General features: G+C 39.7%; 1 protein-coding gene across 1 annotated transcript; it reads left to right on the forward strand.

Moving 5' to 3' along the window:
- The first annotated feature begins 5851 nt into the window (after positions 1 to 5851).
- Positions 5852 to 22886, forward strand: Cisd2 (CDGSH iron sulfur domain 2). The gene is made up of 3 exons (XM_028760485.1): positions 5852 to 5977; positions 18050 to 18264; positions 20224 to 22886. Exons 1-3 carry the CDS (start codon positions 5875 to 5877, stop codon positions 20311 to 20313), a joined length of 408 nt encoding a protein of 135 aa, XP_028616318.1. The 5' UTR covers positions 5852 to 5874; the 3' UTR covers positions 20314 to 22886.
- Positions 22887 to 24794: the final 1908 nt, after the last annotated feature.

Below are 24794 nucleotides of genomic sequence, written 5' to 3' on the forward strand. Positions count from 1 at the left end.
CTAGTCACTAAGGCTCAATATATTCATCTCTATCTTTCATATTTTTCCTTTATCAATCTCTAATGCACACTGTATTTTAAATTTTATTATGTATTTTTATCACTAATATGACAATTCCATAAGTTAACTAGAATTGATTAATATTTCATCCAAATAGTTATTGAGGACCTACGAGGTGACTAGTTGTATGTAAATAAGGAAGCAGCATCAGACAGGCTAAATGACTTACCAGAGATGACAGATCTGTATAATTATCAGTCCTGTGACTCTAATGTCAGCATTCTTTTCATTCTCTATGACTCTCATCAACTCATACTTGGTCCATTATTATAGATAAAAATAGACCAGAGTTTGTAGGGCCTGAATCATCTTAGGCCTCAACTAAATTCTGGCGGGCATAGTGTGCTAATGGCCTTAGTCTAGCCTCACACATGGTAAAGAAAAATAACAAAATAATCTCCCATTTCTTTTCTTGTTTTGTGAGACAGAGTTTCTCTGTGTAGACCAGGCTGCCCTCTTAATTCAAAGAGATCCAACTGCCTCTGCTTCCTGAGTGCTGGTACTAAAGGTATGGGCCACCACATCAGCCAATCTTGGTTTTCTAGCAGCTGATCATATTGTCTAAATTTGTAGGCATAATTGCTTTTGTTTATTGCATATACCACTATTCTCTCACTCTGCCAACTAAGTTGAATAGAATTCTTTACTAAGGTAGGATGACTGAAACATACATTGCTATATGATCTAGGTCATAGTCAAAGCCCTTAAGATTACTCCATTCCCCTCCCCCCTCACGTATATATTAGTGGACTAGTGGGGTCTGAGCCGGAGACTATAAATCTTGAAATTCACTAGGAATCTTGGTGAAAAATCCTACATTCTGAATATTGTTTATTCCACTGAATAGTAGCAATCTAGATTTTTTCTGTTAATTGGGACCCCTCACTCCTGCCAGTTGAGTGCTCCCTTTCTCTACCTTTTGGTTTCATGTTGTAAGAAGCTCAAACCTGGGGCTCAAGAGATAGCTCAGCTGGTAAGTACAAGGACCCATGTACTGGGTATGTATCTGTGAGCCAATGCTGCGAGACAAAGATTTCTAAAGCTCATTGGCCAGACGCCCTATCCAAATCCATTAGCCCTGGGTTCAGTAAGAGACTCTGTCTCCAAAATAAAATGAAGAGAGATTGAGGAGACACCCCCCCCCCAACACACACACACACACAGAGGAAAGAGATTCACGGGAACACGCATATACAACACACATAGAGCCCAAAGTTGCCAGTAAATAACATGGTTTATTCATTAAAGCCATGCTTCTTGGCAAGCACTCCTCACTTTCATACTTGACCTACTTTTCAAGGTGACCTCCAAAGTCATAGGAACCTAAAGACTCTACCAGTGAGTTATTAGGTCTAAGAAAACCACCAACAAAATGCAAATAGAAGCACACTAAAAAAAAATATGTACAAGAATTTCTTATTCCTATCAGAATGCCGGCAACCAAATGGTAAAAACATATTTAATACCTACTAAGAGTAAAATGGATAAATTGTGGTATAATAATAGAATAGTATACAAAAGTAAAACAAATGCACACAAAAGTGAAACAAATATACAGCTGCTACAAACACCAACATGAATAAATCTCACAATGTTACATAAAATATAACAAATATATTTTGTTGACACAAAATATACTACGTATAACTTAACACACATAAAGGTAAGTACTAGTAAATCCAATATTTTATCTTAAAATTCAGAATAGTGACTTATGGACAGATGAGTAATAATTAAGAGATAATAATATAGTTGTGTATGTAGTGGTTATATAATTATCTTTATGATGCCATTGGTGCAGAGCAATCTGTGTATTTTTCTGTATGTATGCCGTGTTTTCATTAAAAGTTTATTTAAAATAAATTCATCTAAGGGCTGGAAAGATGGTAGATACAAATATTTCTTGTTATCTGCATGGAGATTCTTTAAGAATTTTATACTTACCAAAATCTTGAGTGTTCAATAGACATACCAAGTATTAACATGTGGATTATAATAATCAGGCTGCCATATTATCTATGTAAAAATCAAATAAAAAGCTGGTATATGCATATAATTCTAGCACTTGGGAGGCAAAGGTAAAGAGTGTGATTTTGAAGTCAGCTTGAGCAACATAAGACTCTTAGTTTCTAAGATTTATTTTATTTTATATATGTGAGTACACTGTCACTGTCATATACACAGTAGAAGAGGGCACTGGATCCCTTTAAAGATGGTTGTGAGCCACCATGTGGTTGCTGGGACTTGAACTCAGGACCTCAGGAAGAGCAGTCAGTGCTCTTAACCTCTGAGCCATCTCTTTAGCCCGTTCTTGGGTTTTTTTTTTTTAAGTAACATTTCAGAGACAATAAAACCAGAATTAGTTGAATACTGTGTCATAACATAGTCAGATGAGCATGTCAGTTCTCTTTAGAATACATTATTTTCAGGTGTGTGTGTCTTATGAATACCCAATGTTTTAGAGTTCTATAGAGAAACAGATTTATAGGATGTCTGTTTGTCTGTCCATCAGTCCATCCATCTATCTATATCGCTATTATCTATCTTCTCCTCTATCTGTCTCTGTCTCTAACTAGGCTATTATTTTAGAATGGCTGACAGGCTGTGGTCCAGCTAGTCCAGCAATGGCTGTTTATCAATGGATAGTCCACGAATCCAGTAGCTATTCAGTCTATGAAACTGGATGTTTCAGCTAGGCTTCAATATATACCTGAAGTGAGCTCTAATGCCAGTGAAGGAATGGACTTGCCAGAGAGAGGGAAAGCAAGCAGACAAAAAAGCTTCCTTTCTCCATGTTCTTTACACAGGCTACCACAGAAGATGTGGCCCAGATTAAAAGATAGATCTTCCTACTTCAAAAGATCTGGATTGTTCTGAGTTCGAGGCCAGCCTGGTCTACAGAGTGGCCTGGTCTACAGAGTGAGTTCCAGGACAGCCAGGACTATACAGAGAAACCCTGTCTTGAAAAACCAAAAAAAAAAAAAAAGATCTGGATTAAAGTTGGGTCTTCCCACTTCAAGTCATTTAATTAAGAAAAAAGTCCCTCACAGGTGTACCCAGCCACTTGGGTTTAGTTAATTTTAGATGTAGTCCAGCTGACAAACAAGAAGTAGCCATCACACCCAATAAAGTAGGACTGTTGAAATGAGAAATATTGGAAATGTACTAGATGTATTATATTGGACTATCTGCAACCATTTAAAAAAAATAAAAATAAGAAGAGAGTGAATAGATGGTCAGTGCCTAAGTGCACCAGCTGCTCTACAGAAGACCTGGGTTTGATTTCCAGCATCGACCTAGGGGCTCATGACACTCTATGACTCAATCCTAGGCATCTGATGCCCTTTTCTGGTCTAAATAACTACCAGGCATGCATGTGGTACACAGACATACATGTAGGCAAAATACCAATACACTAAAAAAATATTTAAAAAGAGAAAAAAAGTGAAACAGGATATAAATTTTGAAGGAGCTCTAAGACGAAACAGTATGATCCATACTTTTCTAAATTTCAAAGCAAAAAAGTTTTAGGCATATAAGCTTCCATCAAAAATATCAAACCAGTATCTACAAATACTGCTACGGGGAAGCTAATCACACACACACACACACACACACACACATACACACACACATTTTTATATGGAATTCAAAAACAAAGGAAAACAACAATTGCAGTGGTGGTATTGCCAAGTGTGGCTATAAAGAATACAGAGTCTCTCTGGGTATTAGACATACCCTATATGTTGACAAGGGTACTGGGTACACTGAATTGTAATCTGGCACTTGAACATCTTACTGTGTTTCTAAGAGAGGTTTCTACTTTTTATCCCAAATGAAAAACTGTAGAGTCTTAAGAATGTCACTCAACATAGCATATTTTGTCCTTACTGGATGAATTAAAAGAAATATCCAATGTCCTTTCTCACACATTCTTCAGTGTACCCAATTTACCTCCTACCTCAACCATTTCCACAAGGATGGTATACCTGGTTAGCAGAATTAAATATAGTTCAGAGGGCAAAAATGCTTAAATTTCACTCTTTTTAAGACAAACATCTTCAGGTCTTTTTTTCCTTCAGACAAAAACAAACAACAACAAAAACTAACCTCCCAAAAGGAACAGAAATAAGGAAATCCTAATGGAAACACTAATCTTTTAAATCATCACTTTTTGGTGTATCATTTATATTGCTATACCATAGCTCATGAACATGTTCTATGTCCAAATGTCTTCAATTCTCCAATTATACTTGGACAATCTGGTTAAAAATGATAGAAAGTAATTTTTTTAAACTTTTCATTACCCACTACTTTTCTGTTTAGTGAAAAAATGATCAGAGTTAAATATAAACAGTTCAAAGGACAGTTTACTTTTCAAACTTTAAAATGCCAACAAAAACATAAAGCTGACTCAGCTTGATGTTACAGGGGCATACCACATGCTGTATGTTACAGAACACTGATGTGAAGTTTCCTGGATCGTTTTACCAGGTACTTGGTCTGGCCTTCCCTCAGCTCTAGTCCTTGTGATCTGTTGAAAAAATTTAGACAAGACACAGAATAGTGAAGACAAGAATTTATTAAATGGTAAAATAGGGTACTCATAAAGAGTGAAAGTAGGTAGTGACCAAAAGGAACACTACAGATGTGAACAATTTCATGAGGTGACATGTTTCTTAAGTAGGCTTTGTACTATGTAAATTTCTTGAATAGACCATTTTCCTATTTTCTTGACAGGGAAATTTGGATGAACTCTTAAGGGAGGGAGAATAATAGATATATCTTTATTCTTACCAGAAAGCCCTCCTCCTCAGCATCAGATAGTAAACTTAAGAGCTTTGGCTCAGTTTAGAATGTCTGTTTCCACCAAGGTCAGAGATGTGATTTAGATCCCTTTTTTTTGTGTGTGTGTGTGACCAGTAATCAAAGTTGCCATTTCAGTTCCTAGTATTGTAAGCTGCAGACTGAATTGGGGGTTGGGAGGCATCCTCAGTGACCTTTAAGCCTGCTCATTTGACTAGCTAGGTATGCAACAGTAGGCTTCTTGGTTCAAAGAAGCCCTTAACCCCACAGCGAGTTCATTATCCTGGCTATTCTAACCTCAGTCAAGATAAGTAAAACTACTCAAATACCTTCACGTTTTACAAGTATGCCCTGTATCAAAGAAACTCCACAAGACAAGCACGGTTATCCCAGCATTTTGAAGATGAAGATACTCAGTAGTTAACAGCCTCGTGAACGTCAGCTCAGCCTGGGTTGTATGACTTGTCTAAAAAATGGGGGCGGGGGCGTGAGAGGACAAACTCATTTTTCCCTTTAAAAAAAGGCCTTAGAATGCTTGAGCAGAATGCTGACTAAAGTCGCTGAAGAAAATAAAAATCAGTGGGTAAGATATGGGTTTCTTTTAAACTCCAGCTTGTAAAGGAAGGTGAGGCCACGGAATGGCACTACGCAGGATTGGGGTGGTCTTACTGAGGCTGCAAGACCGGGGTCCTCACAGAGCTGAGGGAACCGGGAAAAATTCACTCGTGGAAGGAGGTTTCCGGTGAGAAAGCTCACTCGCCCCGGCCCAGCGCGGTGCGTTGCCGGCCACCGGCTTCCGCAGACGTCAAGGGCCTAGAGCGGGCGCCCACCTCCGCAGCAGCCGAGGGCAGGCCGGGCTCCGCACGCGCTCAGCTCCGCAGCGCTCACGTCACTCGCCGCGCGCCAATCGCGGCCTGGCGGGCCTCCTCCCGCCCGAGCCCGCGAGCCCCCCGGCCGCTTCCGCTCTCACGCAAGCGCAGCAGCGGGGCAGCGGACGCCGGCGGCAGGATGGTCCTGGACAGCGTGGCCCGCATCGTGAAGGTGCAGCTGCCCGCCTACCTCAAGCAGCTCCCGGTCCCCGACAGCATTACCGGCTTCGCCCGCCTCACAGGTAACCCAAGCGCAGCCGTCCTATCCTTGCGCGCCGCCCCGTGGGGGGAGCTGTGGAGAGCCCGGCGCGGGGAGGGGCGGGGCGCCAGGCCTGGGCACGTGACCCGCGGCCTGTGTGCGCCTGCGCGGCGCGGCGGCGGCGGCGGCCTCCCGGAAAGGTTCCTCTACGAGGCGACCCTGCAGGTTGAAGCTGAAGAGAAGGTGCTGAGTTAGCTGCAGCGAGTGTTGTTCCTAGACTCACTGCGGCGTACAAAGTCCTTGCTGTCTGCGCGTCGGGGAGAAGTACTGCCTCCACACAATGCATGCATGATGCATTTATTAACGAAATCACCAGTGACCTCCATTCCCGACAGCACTTGGAGGCTTGAAGTCGCCTATCATGGAGGCATTTGAGGTCGCCCCCGTAACTACAGTTCCTGGGGCAAGTGGAGGTGGAGCAAAAGTAGCCAGATGTATTCCAAGGCTGCTATGATTTTGGAGCATAAAATCTAGTGAATTAAGGTCCCGTCTGTATGAGAAGGTTCCCACAACTCAGTAATAAATATCTTGACTATGAAAGTCGACAGAATGCAGTCAGTACTTGAAAGATTGTGTTGGGTTTGGAGCATAACGTGCAGGTTAAAATTTTCTAGACCATATCTCCAGACTGTATGAGATGGTGACAAATTCAGCACAGCCCGAGATCCTGAGTATCAGCGAATGCAAACATGAATTTAGATAACTCTGAGGTGAGTAGGCTTGATTGGCCTGCAGCATTCTAGAGACATCTGACTTAAAAGACATAATTGGAAGACCCAGAAGAAAACTAAAGTGTACCAAAAGATGGAATTCAAGCCAAATTGATGAGGAATGTTGAGATGGGTGTCCCCTCCATTCCAAGGAAATGATTTTGTTTGCTGTTTGGTTTTCCTTGAGTGAGTCCCTCAAACAGATGTGCATTTGATGCTAGTCCCTCCCAGGGATAAAAAGTAAAAACAAAAAAGACTCATGTATTTATATGGATACACTTATACAGACTTTAACAAACTTTTTTATTGTCGGTGACAACTGCTCTGCTAACAAGTAGATGTTAAGCTTTTAACATGTTTAAATATTAGCTCCAGTAGAGTGTATGAAATAGATTAGAAAGCAGGTTAGCTGACTAATACACACTAAGGAAACATGTAGACACCCAAAGTAACATAAAAGTAACAAGAAAAATAATTCCAAACGTTCAGTTCTTCTCTATAAATATCAAAATCTCTTGGTCCTATGCCCTTATGTTTAAAAGTTGTAGCAAGTATGTGAAGACTTTCCTCCTTTGTCATTTCTTTACCTCTGCACTACTTTAATGTAACCCTTCTGCAGGTGTTAACAAGTGCTGATCTTATACTCTGCCTTCATGTCCCTTTATAGCTTGAAATTTAGAGTTCTTTATTTTAAATAAGTGAGTTGTAGTAGTTTAATGTTAAATATGCATAAACTAGTTGTTTTCTCTCTTTTGAATTGTATATTCTTGAATGTATTCACTAAGCTGGTAATGCAAAGCCAAACGGGCAGAGTCATTTTGTGGCATTGTTCTGCTTTGCCAATTTATTCTAATACTACACATTAATTAGGTTTTTAAACTTTTTTTTCTCACCTCACTGAAGGGCGTCTTGCATGTGTTGGTTATGACTGAGACTGCATTTATGTTTCAATTTTTTCTGGATGAAATGTTCTTGAAACAGGTTAGCAGGTATGACTCTTTGTTTAGTGACTAGGAAACTTTAGAAGCATGTTTCCTTACAGGTCTATTCTGTCAGTAAATAGTTGATCCTTATTAAAGCCACTAAGGAAATTCAGCCATAACTTTTCCCCCCTCCTAAATCAATAGTAGCTTTCTCTTTAAAATTATGAAATATTTCATGTTAGCACTGTTTCTTAATAACCATTCTGGTGTCCTTTTTGTTTTCAGTCAGGTCTCCTGTAATACAGGCTGGCTTCACACTGTAGCTGAGGATAATGTCAAACTCCTGATCCTTCTGCCTTCGCCTCCCTATTGTAGGCCTGGTTAAATGTGTGTGGCCGTTTAGTAGTAGCTATTTAAGCCCCAACACAGTGTCTACAAATCTAATTATCATAATCTGAATTGCTAACTTGACTAAGAAACATGCTTGCTTGCAATAATGGCTTTCTGAAAACATTCTGTTCGCACGGTGACAGTGACAGTTACAGACTCTGGTTTGGAGGACTGATAAAAATCTGCAAGCTACTTTTCACCTGGTCTCCCCTCATGTTTTCGTTCTCTGAAGGGAGCTACTTGAAGAATCTTTCATATAGATTTTCATTGAAATAAAAATTTAGAAGACATCTTTTAAGAAGTTTATATACATGTTTAGACGACCAGAAGTATCATCGTTTTTTCGCATGAGAATCAACCAGAAAAGGTTGTAGTTCACATTGCCTCTTTCCCTATTTAGATTTCGATAGCTCCTCACCCCACAGTTCTCTCATGATGAGTCTGCATTCTTAGAAAACATGTCAGTTCTAAATTACCACACAGGATTTAAATACTGACAATTTTGATCTGTCAGAAACCATCTTTCTTTCTGTTAGAATTTCAAGAATGATACCTTTAAGGTAAACTGGTATGCTTCTCCTCTTTGGAAATATAATACACTGATCTTAAGATCCATTTTCTATCATCTTAGAAAGCTTTAAAAATAAAAATGTAGGAAGAAAAATGTTCCCGTTCAAAAGTCAGAAGACAGTTTATTTCTAGATTCATAAACTAGCCAGGATATTTTGCTCACAGAACTTGTTCAATTATTTGAAATTTGACAAAAAGCTTAACTTAAAAACCAGCAAGTATGAGACTTTAATAATGCATTTTTCTCTGGGATGGTGGTACATACTTTTTATCCTAGCACTTAGAAGGCCAAGGCAGATGGATCTGAATTCAAGGCCAGCCTAGTTTATATAGTGAGTTCCAAGATAGACAGGACTACACAGAAAAATCCTGTCTCAAAAAAAAAAAATTTTTTTTTTCTGGATAACACAAGGACACTAGCCTGAGATAAGTTTAACTTTGGCCCAAAGGGACAAGTTTTGAGCCTATAATTTAGAAGGGGGTAACATTGAAACCATACATCCACATAAGGTCTTGCTCATCTATGTTTGTATCACTTTTATTTTTAATGTTCTTTCAAACTGGAAGCAACCCAGATATCTACCTACCAACAGGAAAACAAATTTTATTCATAAGTTTTCAAGTTTACATATAATGCCATAAATACCTTAATTACTGTTTTCTTTATGAATTTTTGGTTTTTTTGTTTTTGTTTTCGAGACAGGGTTTCTCTGTATAGCCTTTGTAGACCAAGCTCACCTCGAACTCAGAAATCTGTCTGCCTCTGCCTCCCACGTACTGGGATTAAAGTGCGCCGACACTGCCTTGCTGTGCCTGGCTTCTTTATGAATTTTTAATGCATTATTTACTGCTAAGATACAAAAAATTATTTCTATTTCTCAAACATCGAAAACATTCTGCTGCTGGGCATGGTGGGCCGTGACTTGAGGCAAGAGGACAGCTTGTGAATGTGAGAACAGCTGGGGCCAAGAGTCTAAATTCAATTCCAGCTCCCAGCTCCCACGAGGTGACGCATAACTGTATGTAGTTCCAGTTTCAGGGAATCCAGTGCCCCCTGTGTCCTCCACATGCACCAGACACACGTGGATGTGGTTCACAGATACACATATAGGCAAAACACTCACACACATAAGCTTTCCTTGTTTTTAAAGAGAAGGAGGGAGAGAAGAAAAGAAAGGAGGGAAAGAGGAAAGACCATGGTATGGAGTATAACAGAGGTTCCTATTATGAAGACCTAAAATTTAATTCATATAACCCAGTCTAGTCTTAAGGTACCAAGCCTGTCTCAGCAGTTCCTCCTGTCTCAATCTCCCTAGTGTGAGGAAAGTTGTTAATATCATTGACTAGCTTTACTGTTATTACTTAAAGCCTGATATTAACTATCTCAAGATCAAAGGGGCAATAAATTTAATAAACTTTCAAAAATTTTCCCCATTCTATGATGAACACAACAACAAGTACCTAGAAAGTTACATGGCCTGTCACAGATATTCAATAAATATGTGATGACTGAGGAAATAGCTATATGGCAAAAAATGTCAGAGCCCCAAACATTGTCCACAGAGGCTAAGTTAATTCTTATATATACATATATATGTATATATAATTTATCTTATTTATACGTGCAGTAGTATTTTGCCTGCCTGTATGTCTATGTGAGGGTGTCCGATCATGGAGTTATAGACATAATAGCAAATGATTTACTGGTTGAATTACCAATCATGGAACTCCTCACTAACAATATAAAATAGATAATTCACCAGAATCTGGATTGGAGGTACTAATTTTAATTACTTTGACAACAAAATTTAGTAAATAAATGCCTAACAAGTTCCCATTATAACCGCTAGTCAGTGGAATCACCATTACTTGTATCTGATCAGCTATCCAAAACTAATTCATTCTTCTTTTGACAACAGGCAGTAGAAGGTACTGAGGAAAGATTGTATTTGCTAGTCCAGCACCGTAATTCCAGTCTTAGGACCTCCCAAATAGCTGGACAGAGGATACAAGAGGAAGGAAGACTACTGGAAATGTGTAGTGTGAGTCTTCCGGCCCAGGTTGTTTCTGAGGCAACACACAGTGTCTGAGACTAATGGAGAACACAAAGGTTTGGGATGTGGCTATAAAGGATGTGGCTTTGAGGTGGGGCCTCTAGAGGGAGTCAGTGGGTCAGAGTTAGGTGCTGGCTCGGTCTTCAGGAACAGGGGGATTTCTTTTTACTTCAAAGTCCTTTTTAATCTCCTCACGTTTTTTAAGCTAGGTTTAACGAGTTGTAGTTCTGAGCCAGATGCATTACAACCACATTGCCCAAAGTAAATCCAGGCACGAACCAGATAGTGATGTCAGTGGGGAGGGAGAGGAGGGTGTGAAGAGAGCCTGTCCTAGTTTCTTAGAATATTCCATCTTGGGCTGGAGCTGGAGCTCTGTTGGTAATGCCTAGTATCATAAATAAAGCCCTGGTTACATCTTCACTGCCACATAAACCTGGCATGGTGGCACATACCTGTGGTCTCAGCATTGACACTGTACAGACAGGAGGATTAGAAGTTCAAGGCCAGCCTGAGATACAAGGATGGCCCTTTCTGCATATATACATACATACCCCCCCACACACACACATATATATTCCTTTCTGAGATCCGTGTGTACTCTATACTTGAAATGGCTTTACAGTGGTTGGTTAGGGTTGAGAGTGTAACTCAGTGATAGAGCATGTGCTTACTGTGTGTGAACTCTAGAGTTCAAAGTCCAGCTCTACAAGGAGAAGAGAGTAGCTTTTCTGTGTGGTGATCAGCATCATAGTAAACCTAATTCTTTTTCCTTAAGGAACTACTTTGACCTCTTTGTTTCTTTTCTTCCTTTCCTTTCTTTTCTAATGTACTATTACTTGCCCTCCATGTTTTACTCCCTGCTTTATTTTGTTTTTCTGGTGATGCCAGTTCTTCTGTCTTCTTAATCTTACTAGCTATCATAATTATTGCTTACAAAAGTCAGGTAGCTTTTAGGACCCTGCTCAGCAACAGTTGAAGTATGTTCTGAATGCATTCTCAATTAGAGGCAGGTCATTTTGCTTTCCCTTAAATTAGAAACAGCAAAAAAAGACATTGTCTAAGTTCTTTTAAACTAAGAGAAAATGTTAAGAAAATTCAACCATTTTACACTAAAGTACAAAGTAAGATGTCCCGTTTGTTTGTTTAATAGACCGAGTGCTGCTTGTCGCCAGTTCTGTCTAGGAGAGTAACGGATAGCCAGCATGCATTCTCTCCCACCTCCCAAACACTTTAGACTTCAATCCTAACCGGTAATAGTTTTTACAAAGGTGCCTCCAACCTGTAAAAGAAACAAAGCCTCCTCTGAAGAAAACACCTCACTGTATCATTTCTGAGTGATAGATACCTTTTTACCCATCCTTGTCATTCTGGGATGGATGAAACAGAGAGAACTGGATATCTCAGGCCTGCACAGGACCTTCCATTCAGATACTGTCAGAGGAGGCTCTGTCTCCTTTAAAGCCTGGGCTGTGCATTAGTGCAGTCTAACCAGTACTGTTATCTATGTTACTCTCTGCTACCTTCTGTGACAATGCTGGCCTGCTGCTCAGCTGCCTTTTTCACTGGGGAAGATGGATTCTTTCATGCATCAGAGACATCCTTCCATATATAAAGTAAAACCAGAAGTCTAAAATCAAGAAAAAGCTTCTCTTCTTACAGCATGTTCAGTAACTCATCAACCACCAAAACCTGTTGACTTCACTCTCTAAGCTACTGGTAGTGACATTTCCAGAGAGTGAGTCAGGTGTGGTGTGTGCCTGTGTCACAGCCAGTCAGGAGACCAAGGCAGGAAGGTCTTGATACCAGCCTGGACCACATAGCCAAGTTTCACCCTGGCCTGGCTTTCATAGTCAGTCCTGGGCCAGTTCACAGGTTTTTTTGTTTTTAAAAGAGGTTGGAGGTTATTCAGAGACATCAGAAAATGTTCACACACTGTTTAACAAGTTTTATAGACCCTCAATACAGATTATTTCTCACAATTTTCCCTTTTCTACCTTGACAGTCTGCTACTTTAGATCCACGTGGGATTAAGTTCTCTGGACTAGTCTTTGTGGATTTTATTTTTTATTTTTTTGAGACATGGTCTATAGCATATGCTGGTCAGATGCTACCTCAGTCCCCTGCGTGCTGGGTTATGAGCGTGCACCATCACACAGGTTCACTATGTTTCTAGTAGGATTCTCTAAGCCTCATCCTTCTCCGCTCTAACTCATGGCCTCCTCCAATCCATCTTCCACAAGAGTCTAGCTTGACTTGGTAAATAGGTAATTTTCTAAGTACATTTACACACTCCAGTGTTTTCCTGTCATACCCAGGGCAGATTCCTACCTACCTGTTGCATGTCAGAATTTCTCATCATGTGATAACCTGCTCACATCTTTAATACTTCTTCCTCTGTATTCCAAAGATACCATGGCACTGAGTTTCCCAGGCATTCTTATGTGTGCACGTTGCCTGCAGTTAACTCTGCCAGGGATGCAGGGCCTCACTTTGTTGTCTAGGGACTGTTCTCTCACTCGTTGTTTAGAAAGGTAAACAAGTGTCAAAGCTGAATTTTTTGTTCATCTCAGCAACGAATTATCACTTCTCTTCTATACAGCTGATATATAGTTGCCCACAGTATTGTAATCTTTTTTATATGTCTCTATTCTGTACAGATGGAAAGCTCTATTGTGACAGTTTGTGTATAAATTTGGTATCATCAAAAATCTATCATTTCACTAACATGTTAATGAGGGTTTTGTTAGTTTTAGAAGTACTAGAAGCTTATTTCTGAAACATCTTACAGCCTTTCTCTAGTTTCTTAATTTTATAAGCTGTGGGAGGTAAACGAACCCAGTGGGAACGATCTAAATGTCAGTTTGATGAAGAATAAACTGAATTTAACTGAAATTCATTGTAGTGTTAGTTTATGCAAGTCTAGGAAAGGGCAGGGAATTGGAACCTCTTGGAGAGGTGACGGGCACGTCCGTAACTGGAGCGTCGTGGTAGAGTATGTCTATAGGGTTCTTTCAAACAGTGTTGTGCAGTTCTCGCTGAATAACAGATAGGCTTGGAGATTTTACATGTTCTGTGTCTTGAAGACTTGACTCTTTGAGCCTTTGACCTCACACTTCAGCTCTCTGCCTCGATTCTTTCTTTCAGAAACCTTTCTAACACTTAACTTACAGTTGCAGTCAACTCACTACGATGCTGCCAAGCTGTTTTGCTTGCTTGGTTGGTTTTGTTTTGTTAATTTTATGTCACCTTGTTTGTTTGCTTCGTGGCTCTTACGTACAGCGGTGACTATATGGTTTGTGTTTTGCTTCCTGTTGTCTGCCCCCTCCCCTCGTTCTCCATCTGTGAGCATCTCCATTCCTAAAGCAGTAACTAGAGTGTAGGGTACTTAGTAAATGCTGTTGATTAAAGGAATGAATGGTTGTTATCCCTGTTTTACAGACAAATGAAACCTGGACTTAGACTAAAGATAGACAGTGATTAGGTTGTTTGCTGCCTTCCTGGTCTGCCCCAGGCACTGCACATGCAAAGAAACAGCAAGCAGCTACTGTTTTTATACTGCACAGTTTCTCCACAAAGTGGGTACTACTTACACAGTAAAAGATTGTAACGTATTGATTTACAAGAGGAAATTCATGAGATTTTATTTGGAAGCGTCTATTGTGCACTTCCATATTTTATGCATGTGTCTGCATGCTCATATGTATGTCTGTTGATGTACAGTATGCACATGCATGTAAGTGGCCAGACAACAATCTTGAGTGTCATCCTCAGAATGCGGTCTGCCTACTTTGAGACACACTGTCTCATTGGTCTGGAACTCACCACTTAGGCTAGACTGGCTGGCCATTGAGCCTTGGAGATTCTCTTGTCTCTGCCTAATTACAAGTATATGCCACCATACCTGGCTTTTTTTTTTTAAAAAAAAATGTGGGTTCTGGGGATTGGACTTGGGTTTTCACAATTATAGGGCAAGTATTTTTAACAGACTAAGCATTCCCCTAAACCCCCTGCCCTTAAATCAGTAACCTAAAACAGAAAGGGACTGGTGAAATGGCTTACGGGATAAAAACACTTGCTACACAAACCTGACCACCTGAATTAGGCCTGCTTATTTAACAGTAGAAGAAGAGAACAGTCCGAACAGCCTTTTCCCTGACTACATGTGTCTGGTGGCAAACTCCCAAACAACATACACGCTAATAATAATAATCACTGAGAAAGGAGTGGTTGTGAGGTCTAAAAGCAAATGTTCAAGAATAGTAAATGTTACCTGTAAGAAGAAACAGCATACTTTGTTTTAGCTGAAGTTTTCAGATCCATATAATTTCAAAACTCATTGTTCTGAACCTTAAATACAATGCTAAAGAAGTGAAAGTATGAATTATATATTTCTTAGTAAAAAGTAAATTAGCAGATGGAGGCAAACAATATTTAGGTACTGAGAATACAGTGGTGACCCAGAGTATGACCATGGTGACCTCATGCTCTTGGAGACCTTTATTGTAAGTGGAACACTTGAGAGGTTGAAAAAAGCCATTAAAACCCAGGTTTCCAGGGCCTGGAGAGATGGCGTAGCACTTAAGACTAATGTTGCTCTTCCAGAGGACCCAGGTTTGATTCCCACATTGGGTCTCATAACCATCTGTGACTAGAGATCTGGCACCCTCTTCTGGCTTCTATAGGCACCAGACATGCGGGTGGTAAGCAAACATACATATATTCAAAACAGCCATACACATGTTTTTTTAAAGTTCTTAATGGAATCTTTTGCAAATGTTGTTATGGAGTTGGAAGAACGATAAAAATAATCTTACATATTATAATGTAGGATACAGACTGTAGAGTTAATAAAAATAGAAATATAATGAAGTGTTACCAATTCTTATTAGTATGTTTTTTTTGGTCTTTTTTTTTTAAATTTATTTTATTATATAAGTACACTGTAGCTGTCTTCAGACACCCATATGAGGGCATCAGACCTCATTACAGATGGTTGTGAGCCACCATGTGGTTGCTGGGATTTGAACTCATGACCTCTGGAAGAGCAGTCAGTGCTCTTAACCGCTGAGCCATCTCTCCAGCCCCCAGTATGATTTTTGAATAACTTTTTTTTTTCTAAATTAAATTTTCATGCTATCCATGTTTCATAATTCTAAAACAATAAAATTTAAAATAGTCATTATAAAGAGTCCATTTCTCCAAATTAGTTTGTGTACTATTTATAATTAGTGATGGTACCCTCCACCCCCAGAGAAACTAGTATATATAAAAAATGTCCAAGGCAAGTAGCTTATCTTACAAGGCTTCTCATTTGTTTGAGTCTTTTGCACTTTATATTCTTTAAGAAAAATCATTTTAGCCAGGTTGTGGTGGCCCAAGCCTCTACTCCCAGCGCTTGGGAGGCAGAAGCAACTGAATCTCTGAGTTAGTAGCCAGCCTGGTCTACAAAGCCTGGCTGGGATACCCAGGGCTACACAGAGAAACCCTGTCTCAAAAAATTTTTAAAAAGGAAGGAAAGAAAGGAGGAAAGAAGGGGGGGGGGGGAAGAAAGACCATCTTATTAAATATACTTAAAGCAATTTAAATTGAGCTTGATTTCACTTTGTAAAAAATTTGACTTAAAACAACTTCAAAAATGTACTCAGTGTTTTTATATGTTGTTACTTTGTTATAGGAGTTAACAGTACCTCATTGTAGAACAATAGATAACCAAGGAATTAATTCTTCATGTGGTCAGTTTCTGAAGGACTGGAGCTACAGCTCAGTTGGGAACGTGCTTGACTGGCTAGCATACAGTGCCTAGTACTGCATAAATCAGCTTGTGGTGTACACCTGTAATCCTCCCAGCAGACAGTAGAGGCATTTGTTCCCTGATAAGGTTACTTTACAAAACAATAACAGTAATAAAAAGAAATAATACATCCTTAAGAATATGTATTATTTATGAGCAGGTGGCAGAGTGACTAAGGGTGTTCCCTTCCTTCGCATATGTGAGAACCAGAGTTTGAGGCCCAACATTCATCTCAAAAGCCTTACTGTGGGGGCCAGAGACAGGCAGATCCTCAGGGCTTGCCAGGCAGTCAGCCTAGCCAAAAGGTGAGTTTCTAGTTTAGTGAGAGTCCCTGTCTCAAGGCAATAAGTCAGAGAACAATAGAGGAAGACACTCAGTTTCTTATTTTGGCTTTGTGTGCACAGCATACACATATACCTCAGAAATACTAAGAGCCAGGATTTTAGGTGCTTCTGTGTCTCTCTAGTGATTTTTTTAATACTTAATATTTTTCTATATTCAGCAATTTTTTGCTTACATAAATAAGTTATTTCATTTCTGTCTCTGGCACTGTTGAATCAAAATGATTCTGTCTGTATTTTGGTAGGCCCACACTCTACCACTGAGCTACATGCTAGAAGAGTATTAGTAAGCCAGTGGGTTTTAATGGTTAGGTAGTAGCATCTCTTTAGAATAGTTCTACTAAGAGAGAAACATTTCATTTTAGATCTGTGGAATTTGACACGTGGTGCCATAGAACAGACTTTGCATTTAGGCTGATGAACTAGTCCTGCTTAGTCTACATTTAGTCTCCATATAATATGATAACGTGGAGTTCTCAAAGCTAACAGCATTAGATGAGTTGGTTCAGTTGCATGCTGAAGCACAGCCCGTCACTTATCATCAGTGTTTCTTAGCATCCTTTGGCACATAGTCTTGGCTAGGCTGTAGTGACTAGCAGGGTGTCAGGCAGTCAGAGGGTGCCCAGAGATGACTGGGAGCACTCCCAGACATTCGAGAACCATTTCATTTGCATTGTTTGCATTTCATGTGTTCAAAAGGCTGACTGAATACTCTAAGAGGTATTTAATAAGCAACCTAAAGTGGGAATATTCAGTGTGTAAAGGTTTCAATTAATTAAAATAGTCGTTATTTAAAGGATTGTCTTTATAACTTAACAAGTAAGTTGACTCATCAGGATGTATTGTATGAGAGAAGAACCCATTTTCAATAAAAGTAAGTTCAAACATTTGTGGCTATGTTTTGTCTGAAATTATAAAGCAGTAGTAAAATTTTTGTGGAAATTCCATTATATGATTTTAGATATGGTATTAAGAAGAAAAGAGTGAAAATGTTTTCTAAATCTAATAAGACATTTTGTTCATAATTGTGTTGATTATAATTCCAGATAAAAGTAAATACAAGCACAAATATTTAGCAGGTCTAAAATTTCAGTTTCACAAATGGAGTTAGCCTACAGATAAAATTAGATAATCCTGGCTGGGCCGGGTCTGTTCTATATAGAGTATACTGTGGGATAGATGGGTTATGGGAAGCACAGGTAACACAGCGGTGAGCTAGACGTCACTGTGTTCCTTCCAGGAGTACTGAGCATCCTGACATCTGTGCTGTGTTTAGTTTCAGAATGGCTCCGTTTACTGCCTTTCCTCGGTGTACTTGCACTTCTGGGCTACCTTGCAGTTCGTCCATTCTTCCCGAAGAAGAAACAACAGAAGGATAGCTTGATTAATCTTAAAATACAAAAAGAAAATCCCAAGGTGGTGAACGAAATAAATATTGAAGATCTGTGTCTTACAAAAGCAGCTTATTGTAGATGTTGGCGTTCTAAGACGGTAAGATATCCATTTATACGTATGATAAACTTGTGTGGAGTTAGGATGGTTTTTGCCACTTCAGTCCCCAATTTTGAAATTCTGTGAGATTAGGAATTTTTCCATACTGTTTAATAGTCAAAGCTGATAGTCCCAAGTTGAGGTTTGCCCTTCTTTGCTTGCTAGTGCCTGTAGTAGAGAACAGAGAGCAACGGAGCCTGCTGCTCTCGAGCTGCTGCTCTCGAGCTGCTCAGCGTTTGTCTAGAGCAGTGTATTTTAAATAGTTTGTGTGTGGGGGGGGGAATTTAAGATTTAATGAAAAGGAGCCAAATGTTGATATCTAAATAATTACTTTTGATGGCAGTCTGTCACTTGGGCAATTGCCAACTTGATTTGGATTGGGCCCCTCCCCTTCTCCCTCTCCCTCCTCCCTTTCCCCCTCCCCCTGTATGTCTGTTTCTCTCCCTCCCTCTCCCTCCTTCCCTCCCTTTCTCATACACACCAGAGTCTCATGTCTCACTAAACGGCCTAGAATTGGTGGTATTAACCAGGCAATGCTGGAACTCAGAGAAGCTGACTGCTTTCCCCCCTCAGTGCTGGTATTAAAGGCATGGGGCCAGTATGCCTACCCTGAGATACCTAACTTTTAACCTCTGGTTTATGGGTTGTTGCTGTTGTTTTATTTGGTGCTATTGTTTTTGGCTTTTTGCTGCTGTTTGTTTATTTTGTTTTTCAATCTTTTCTGTTGGTATTGCAGATGTTTTTGAAGATTTAGTGAAAGGATACATATAAAATGCCTTACATAGAATAAGCTAGTAAGTGTAACTGTAATAACATAAGTTTGAAAATTTTAGAAGCAGCATAATGGGCCTCAGTTAGAGTATAGGGAACTGATGGGATATTGGGAAGTCAGTAGAAGTCACGCTTTTAAAGAAATGTTTACTGGCAAGATGGCTCTGTGGGTTAAGTTCTGCTGCACAGACATAAGGACCTAAATTCTGATCTCAGAATCCCTATAAAAGCCCAGCATAAAAGCTCCTGGGGGTGAGGGGATGGGGGTGGAGGCAAGACAGGAGGCTCCCTGGCCAGCCAGCAGTGACACTGCAGGTTCAAGGAGAAGTCTTCTCTCAAACATTAAGGTGGAGAAGCAATTGAAGAAGGCATTGCTATGTCAATCCCTGGCCTCCACCTGTGCCTCCTTGGGTAAGCACGCACACCCTGTGCACAGGTGCCCAAGCATGTAATGACATGAGGTCCTGCTTTTATACAAGAAAAGCATATTACAATAGGATTTTCATTTTGCTTTTAAAAAAATGAATGCCACGGGGCTAGAGAGATTAACCGCTCAGCGGTTAAGAGTGGCCTGCTCTTCCAGAAGTCCTAAATTCAATTCCCAGCAACCACATGGTGGCTCACAACCATCTGTATTGGAATCCAATGCCTTCTTCTGAAGACAGCAACAGTGTACTTACATAAAACAAATAAATAAATCTTAGGAAAAAAAATGAATGCCACAATGAATTCATAGGAAAACCTGTAATAAAATACTAATTATAACCATAATCAGATGGATTGAGCACCTTTTAATATTTTCACAAACTTTACAGTATGAGTTTTATACATTGTAAAATTTATTTTGCATGTACTTTTTTATTTAAATGAGAAGTTAGCTCTCCATAGAAACCAAAACTTATTTTGAGCCCTTTTTAAAGTTTTATAGTCACTGAGAAGGATTGCTCTGTGACTAGGCTGGCCTAAAACTCTGAATTCTGTCTGCCTTTGCCTCTGGAGAGCTGGGAAGGATTTTCCATTTTCCTTACATTGCCTGCTGCTTGGGATGGTGGGTGTGGTCTGCCAGGAAGCTCTCTAATGGACTTCTTTTGTAGTAAGTGGCACACTGGCTTCACGAGTATTTCACAGATGGCTCTACTTCATGAATCCTGCTGTAAAATAACATTTGCAATTCTTTTTTCCTTTCAGTTTCCTGCCTGTGATGGGTCCCATAATAAGCATAATGAATTGACAGGCGATAATGTGGGTCCTCTCATCCTGAAGAAGAAAGAAGTATAACAGTAGCCATTTTAAGATGAAACTCTGACATATTTTTTCCATCTTTGTTGTGCATAGAAAAATCTTTGGAAGTTTTAACTATCAGTACTGGTAGAGTAATTATTTCTGCCAGTTATTTTCTTGCTACACTACTGCTTATATTTGGTACTTTATATATTCAATTATTTGTATAGAAATCAAGTGGTCAAGTCTCATTCTGAAATCAAGCTTAATGTGTCTTTCCACAATAAAGTCAGCACTTCAAATTTTAATTAATTGGGAATTTAAAGTTTGACTGTGGGCTAGAAGTTATTTCTTTGTATACCAGTATTTCAACAGAATGTATATTTTTTAAAAAAATTCTCCCTTGTTCTGTTAAATGTATCATCTTATTGTCTTGTTTTGCTCATTTGAAGTCATTTGACATTTTTTTTGTGGAATTCTGCTGCTTTTAGAAGAATTATGAAAAATATTGCCATCAAGAATATTTTGAGGCGCCGGGTGGTGGCGGCGCACACCTTTAATCCCAGCACTTGGGAGGCAGAGGCAGGTGGGTTTCTGAGTTCGAGGCCAGCCTGGTCTACAGAGTGAGTTCCAGGATAGCCAGAGATACACAGAGAAACCCTGTCTTGGAAAAAAAAAAAAAGAAAAGAAAAGAATATTTTGAGGCAATAGAACCAGTTTTATAGAGATTTTACCTTATTACCATAATTATCCCAATTTCTAAAAAGTAAATCATATATGAAAATTTCCACTGAAAAACAATTATTTTCATCATAAAAATGGTTCACCTTACAAAAGTCTTGTTCTGTGTGTGGTTGTGTGTGTGTGTGTGTGTGTGTGTGTGTGTGTGTGTGTGGTGCTTAACTTGGTGACTGCTGTGTGACAAGAGCACTTATGAGCTATAGTTTGAATGTCAATTAGATATAAAGTACATCTGAATTTGTATTAAAATGATGCATAGTTCATTGCTCAAAATATTTTATTTTATCTTTTTTGTAGTTATAGAGAAATGGCAACAGGATATTAAGTTACTTGTACTCTAGTGGATTGAATTTGTACATACTGAGAGAAAATATTTTGATCTTTTTTAAAAGAGATAACTCCTTTATTGTATTTTTTTAACTTCACAAAGTACAGATAAGACACTTGTGTGTGTGTGTGTGTGTATGTGTGTGTGTGTGTGTGCATAATGACAGGAAAAACATCTGGAAGGACCTATGACACAGCATAATCTGCCCTCCCAGATAAGGACGAGGATTTAGCAAGGGTTATTGCTTTTACTTTCCATTTCTCTCTTGTTTCCCCTCAGCAAACGTTTATATACTTTCGATTGATTTTTTTTTTTAAATCGAGGCTTTGAATAAAATTGTCATAGCACAATTAAGCTCTTTAGGCCCATTTGATAAGACCTTTGATTGTCTGAAGATAGGGTGGAGCCAGCATTGGAGAAAGCATAGTCACAAATGGATTAGACAGAGTCTGTGTAAGGAGAGGAAGCCACGCACAAGTTAGGGCAAAGACTGAAAAAACAAAACAAAACAGAAAAACAAACACTCATTTCACTTTCTGGCTCCTAAGTGACACGATCCATCAAGGGCAAAATAGGCTATATAAAGAAGGTGAGATTTAATAAGTACTTCAGCTCTGCCATAGAACCGTGTTACCTCCAGAAGCAAGGTAAAAGCAAGACAGTTAAATCTGGGGACACTCATTTGTCAAGTCTGCTGGGTTAGATGGACCATCTCTAGGATTTCTTATTTATTACACGAGCACATAGTAAGCCTGGTACCACATCATTCTGTCTGTTCTTTCTTTAGCTATCATTCCTAGCAGTTTGAGAAAGACAAGTGATGGCAAGCTAAAAAGGAAACCGATTACGAGTCAGCTTGTCACATAATTAAGTTACACTGACACATCTTATAGTCTTAGCCTGTGCATCGTGAAGTGTGATGTTAAATAGACATGTTTTAGAAAGACTCATTTCTTGTGTATGAGTGCTTGTCTGTCTGTCTGTATGTATGTATGTCTGCATGTCTGTATGTATTTGCACCATGCTCATGCCTGGTGCCCGAGGAAGCCAGAGAGAATGTTGGATCCCCTGGAACTGGAATTAACAGACGGTTGCGAGCCACCATGTGGTTGCTGGGAACTGAACCCTGGTCTTCTACAAGAACATCCAGTGCTATTAACAACTGAGCTGCCTCTCTACCCCTGTAAAACTTGTAATAAAAGAGGTTATGACTGGTTTGAAGTAGCAACTGAAATGTGGAAGGAAATACTACAAAAGGCAAAAGCGGTAAAGGCAAAAGCGGTACAGAGTTGTGTCTGCTCACTTACTCTGATGGTACGAAGGATGGGACCAGGGCCTCACACATCCTGGCGAGAGCCCTTTGCACTGAGCTCCATCTTGTGTTATATCTTTTTAATAGTATAAACCACTGAAACAGAATACAAGAAAGTTCTCCTTATAGGTTTACTGGAATTTTTGAATTATTTGTAATTTTAGCCTACTATCAGAAGTTTCTTTAGTTTTATCTTACAAGTTTCATGTAAAAGCTATCCTTAAACTATTAAAGATACAACCCACTCAAGTCATGATGTTTTCTTTTTTGTTTATGTATGTGTCTAGACACATGGGTTTGCAGATGGGAGCATGGAGGCCCAGAGGTCAGTGTGCATTGTCTTCCTCAATCATTCTCTCACTGTCTTAGTTAGGGTTTTACTGCTGTGAGCAGACACCATGACCAAGGCAGTTCTCATAAGGACAATATTTAATTGGGGCTGGCTTACAGGTTCAGAGGATCAGTCCATTATCATCAAGGTGGGAGCATGGCGGTATCTAGGCAGGCATGGTACAGGAGAAGCTGAGAGTTCTACATTTTCATCTAAAGGCTGCTAGCAGAATATTGACTTCCAGGCAGTTAGGGTGAGGGTCTTAAGCCCATACCCACAGTGACACACCTACTCCAACAGGGCTACACCTAATTGTGCCACTCCTGGGCCAAGCATACACAAACCATCACACTCACTGACTCTGGAGCTCCTGGATTGAACTAGGCTGAGCAGCCTAGTGAGCCCCAGAACTGCTCACGTCCCCACCTCCCCAGCACTCAGGTTACAGTTATGCTCTGCAGTGAATGAGTGCCAAGGCTCAGAACTCAGGTTCTCACCCTTGTGTGGCAAGTGTCTTACTGAGTTATCCATCTCCTGAACCCATGGAGGTATAAGAAACATTCAGTCTTTGTGGTAATAAAGCTAAGAATTGTTGAGTATGTGTACCAGACGTTACATCAAGCATGTCCCTGGGACCATAAATGTATTTCATGTAATGTCAGTGAATTCCACTATGTGATTTTTACCTTCCTCGTGACCAACAGCAAGATCCAAAATTAGAGTTGGAAAATATCTGTGCTGGGAGCTTTACAAGGTCTGCCCCACAAACTCATACCTCTTCTTCCTGCCTATAGATGGGGGAGAAGTAGAGTCTTGCTCTTCTGTGGCCGTGGGGAGTTCAGAGACCCTCTATTCAGTGCTCCTAAAGTGCCTTTACTATCAGATTAACCAGGTACTTTTCCACAGATGGTCAAGCCCTCAGCACAAGTTTGGATGCTTTGGTTATTCTGCCTCTCTGTAAAACCGCTGCTGCAATTCATAGCAACAGTCTTTGAAAAAGACATCCTCGCTGCTGCCACACTTTGGGCCTCACAGAAGGCACATTTATTGGAAATTGGTAGTCTAAAATGAAATGGCCAACCTTGAATTTTGTCAAATAAGAACGGTGAGAAAAGTGAAAGTTGTCTCAGAATGTAATTTTAGTGCCCTGAGAAGAAAATTGTTCCCTCCCCTTCCACATTTTTCACTGGAAACCATACTGTTACTATGCCCAGAAGTCCACGTCTGGTAGCAGGCTAGGGTTTTAATAAGCTTTCACATAAGCATTACAATTGCCATCATCTGTAAATTCACAGATTTCTATTATGTGTACTTTATACAGGCACTGAATAACCAAACACACATGAAGTGATAAACCACTTGAGTGTTCTAGAACCTTCGAGAACCAGCTTTCTTAAATTACAGTGGTTGTGAGGGCCACCTAACCTGCTGACATAGAGCACTACTCATTCCTGACTCAGCAAACAAGCACCAGCCTCACAGAATACCAGGTATCCCAAGAGCATTAGTTTGATGGACTAATGACTCATTTGTGTGGATAATTAAGCAAGTCGTGTTGTGGCAAGCACATCACAACTCAGCTGTGAGCTTGCTGCCTCCTGATGATTCACTGACGTGCTTTTGTGTTTTGTAACCTAATTTGTTAATAAGTTTATAGGAAGCCAATTAAGCTAGCTGCTGATCTGTATAATTTTTTTCATAGCCTTTGATTAGAAATGTCAGACTGTATTGCTAAACTATTTTAAAGCTCCACTCTAAAACAAAACAAAAACAGGTGACTGTTGTATTTGATACCTACCCTATAAGTTTAACGAATTGGATTTCAC

This window comes from Grammomys surdaster, unplaced genomic scaffold, assembly GCF_004785775.1.
Source record: "Grammomys surdaster isolate TR1022 unplaced genomic scaffold, NIH_TR_1.0 126531, whole genome shotgun sequence".
NCBI classification, from domain to species: Eukaryota; Metazoa; Chordata; class Mammalia; order Rodentia; family Muridae; genus Grammomys; species Grammomys surdaster.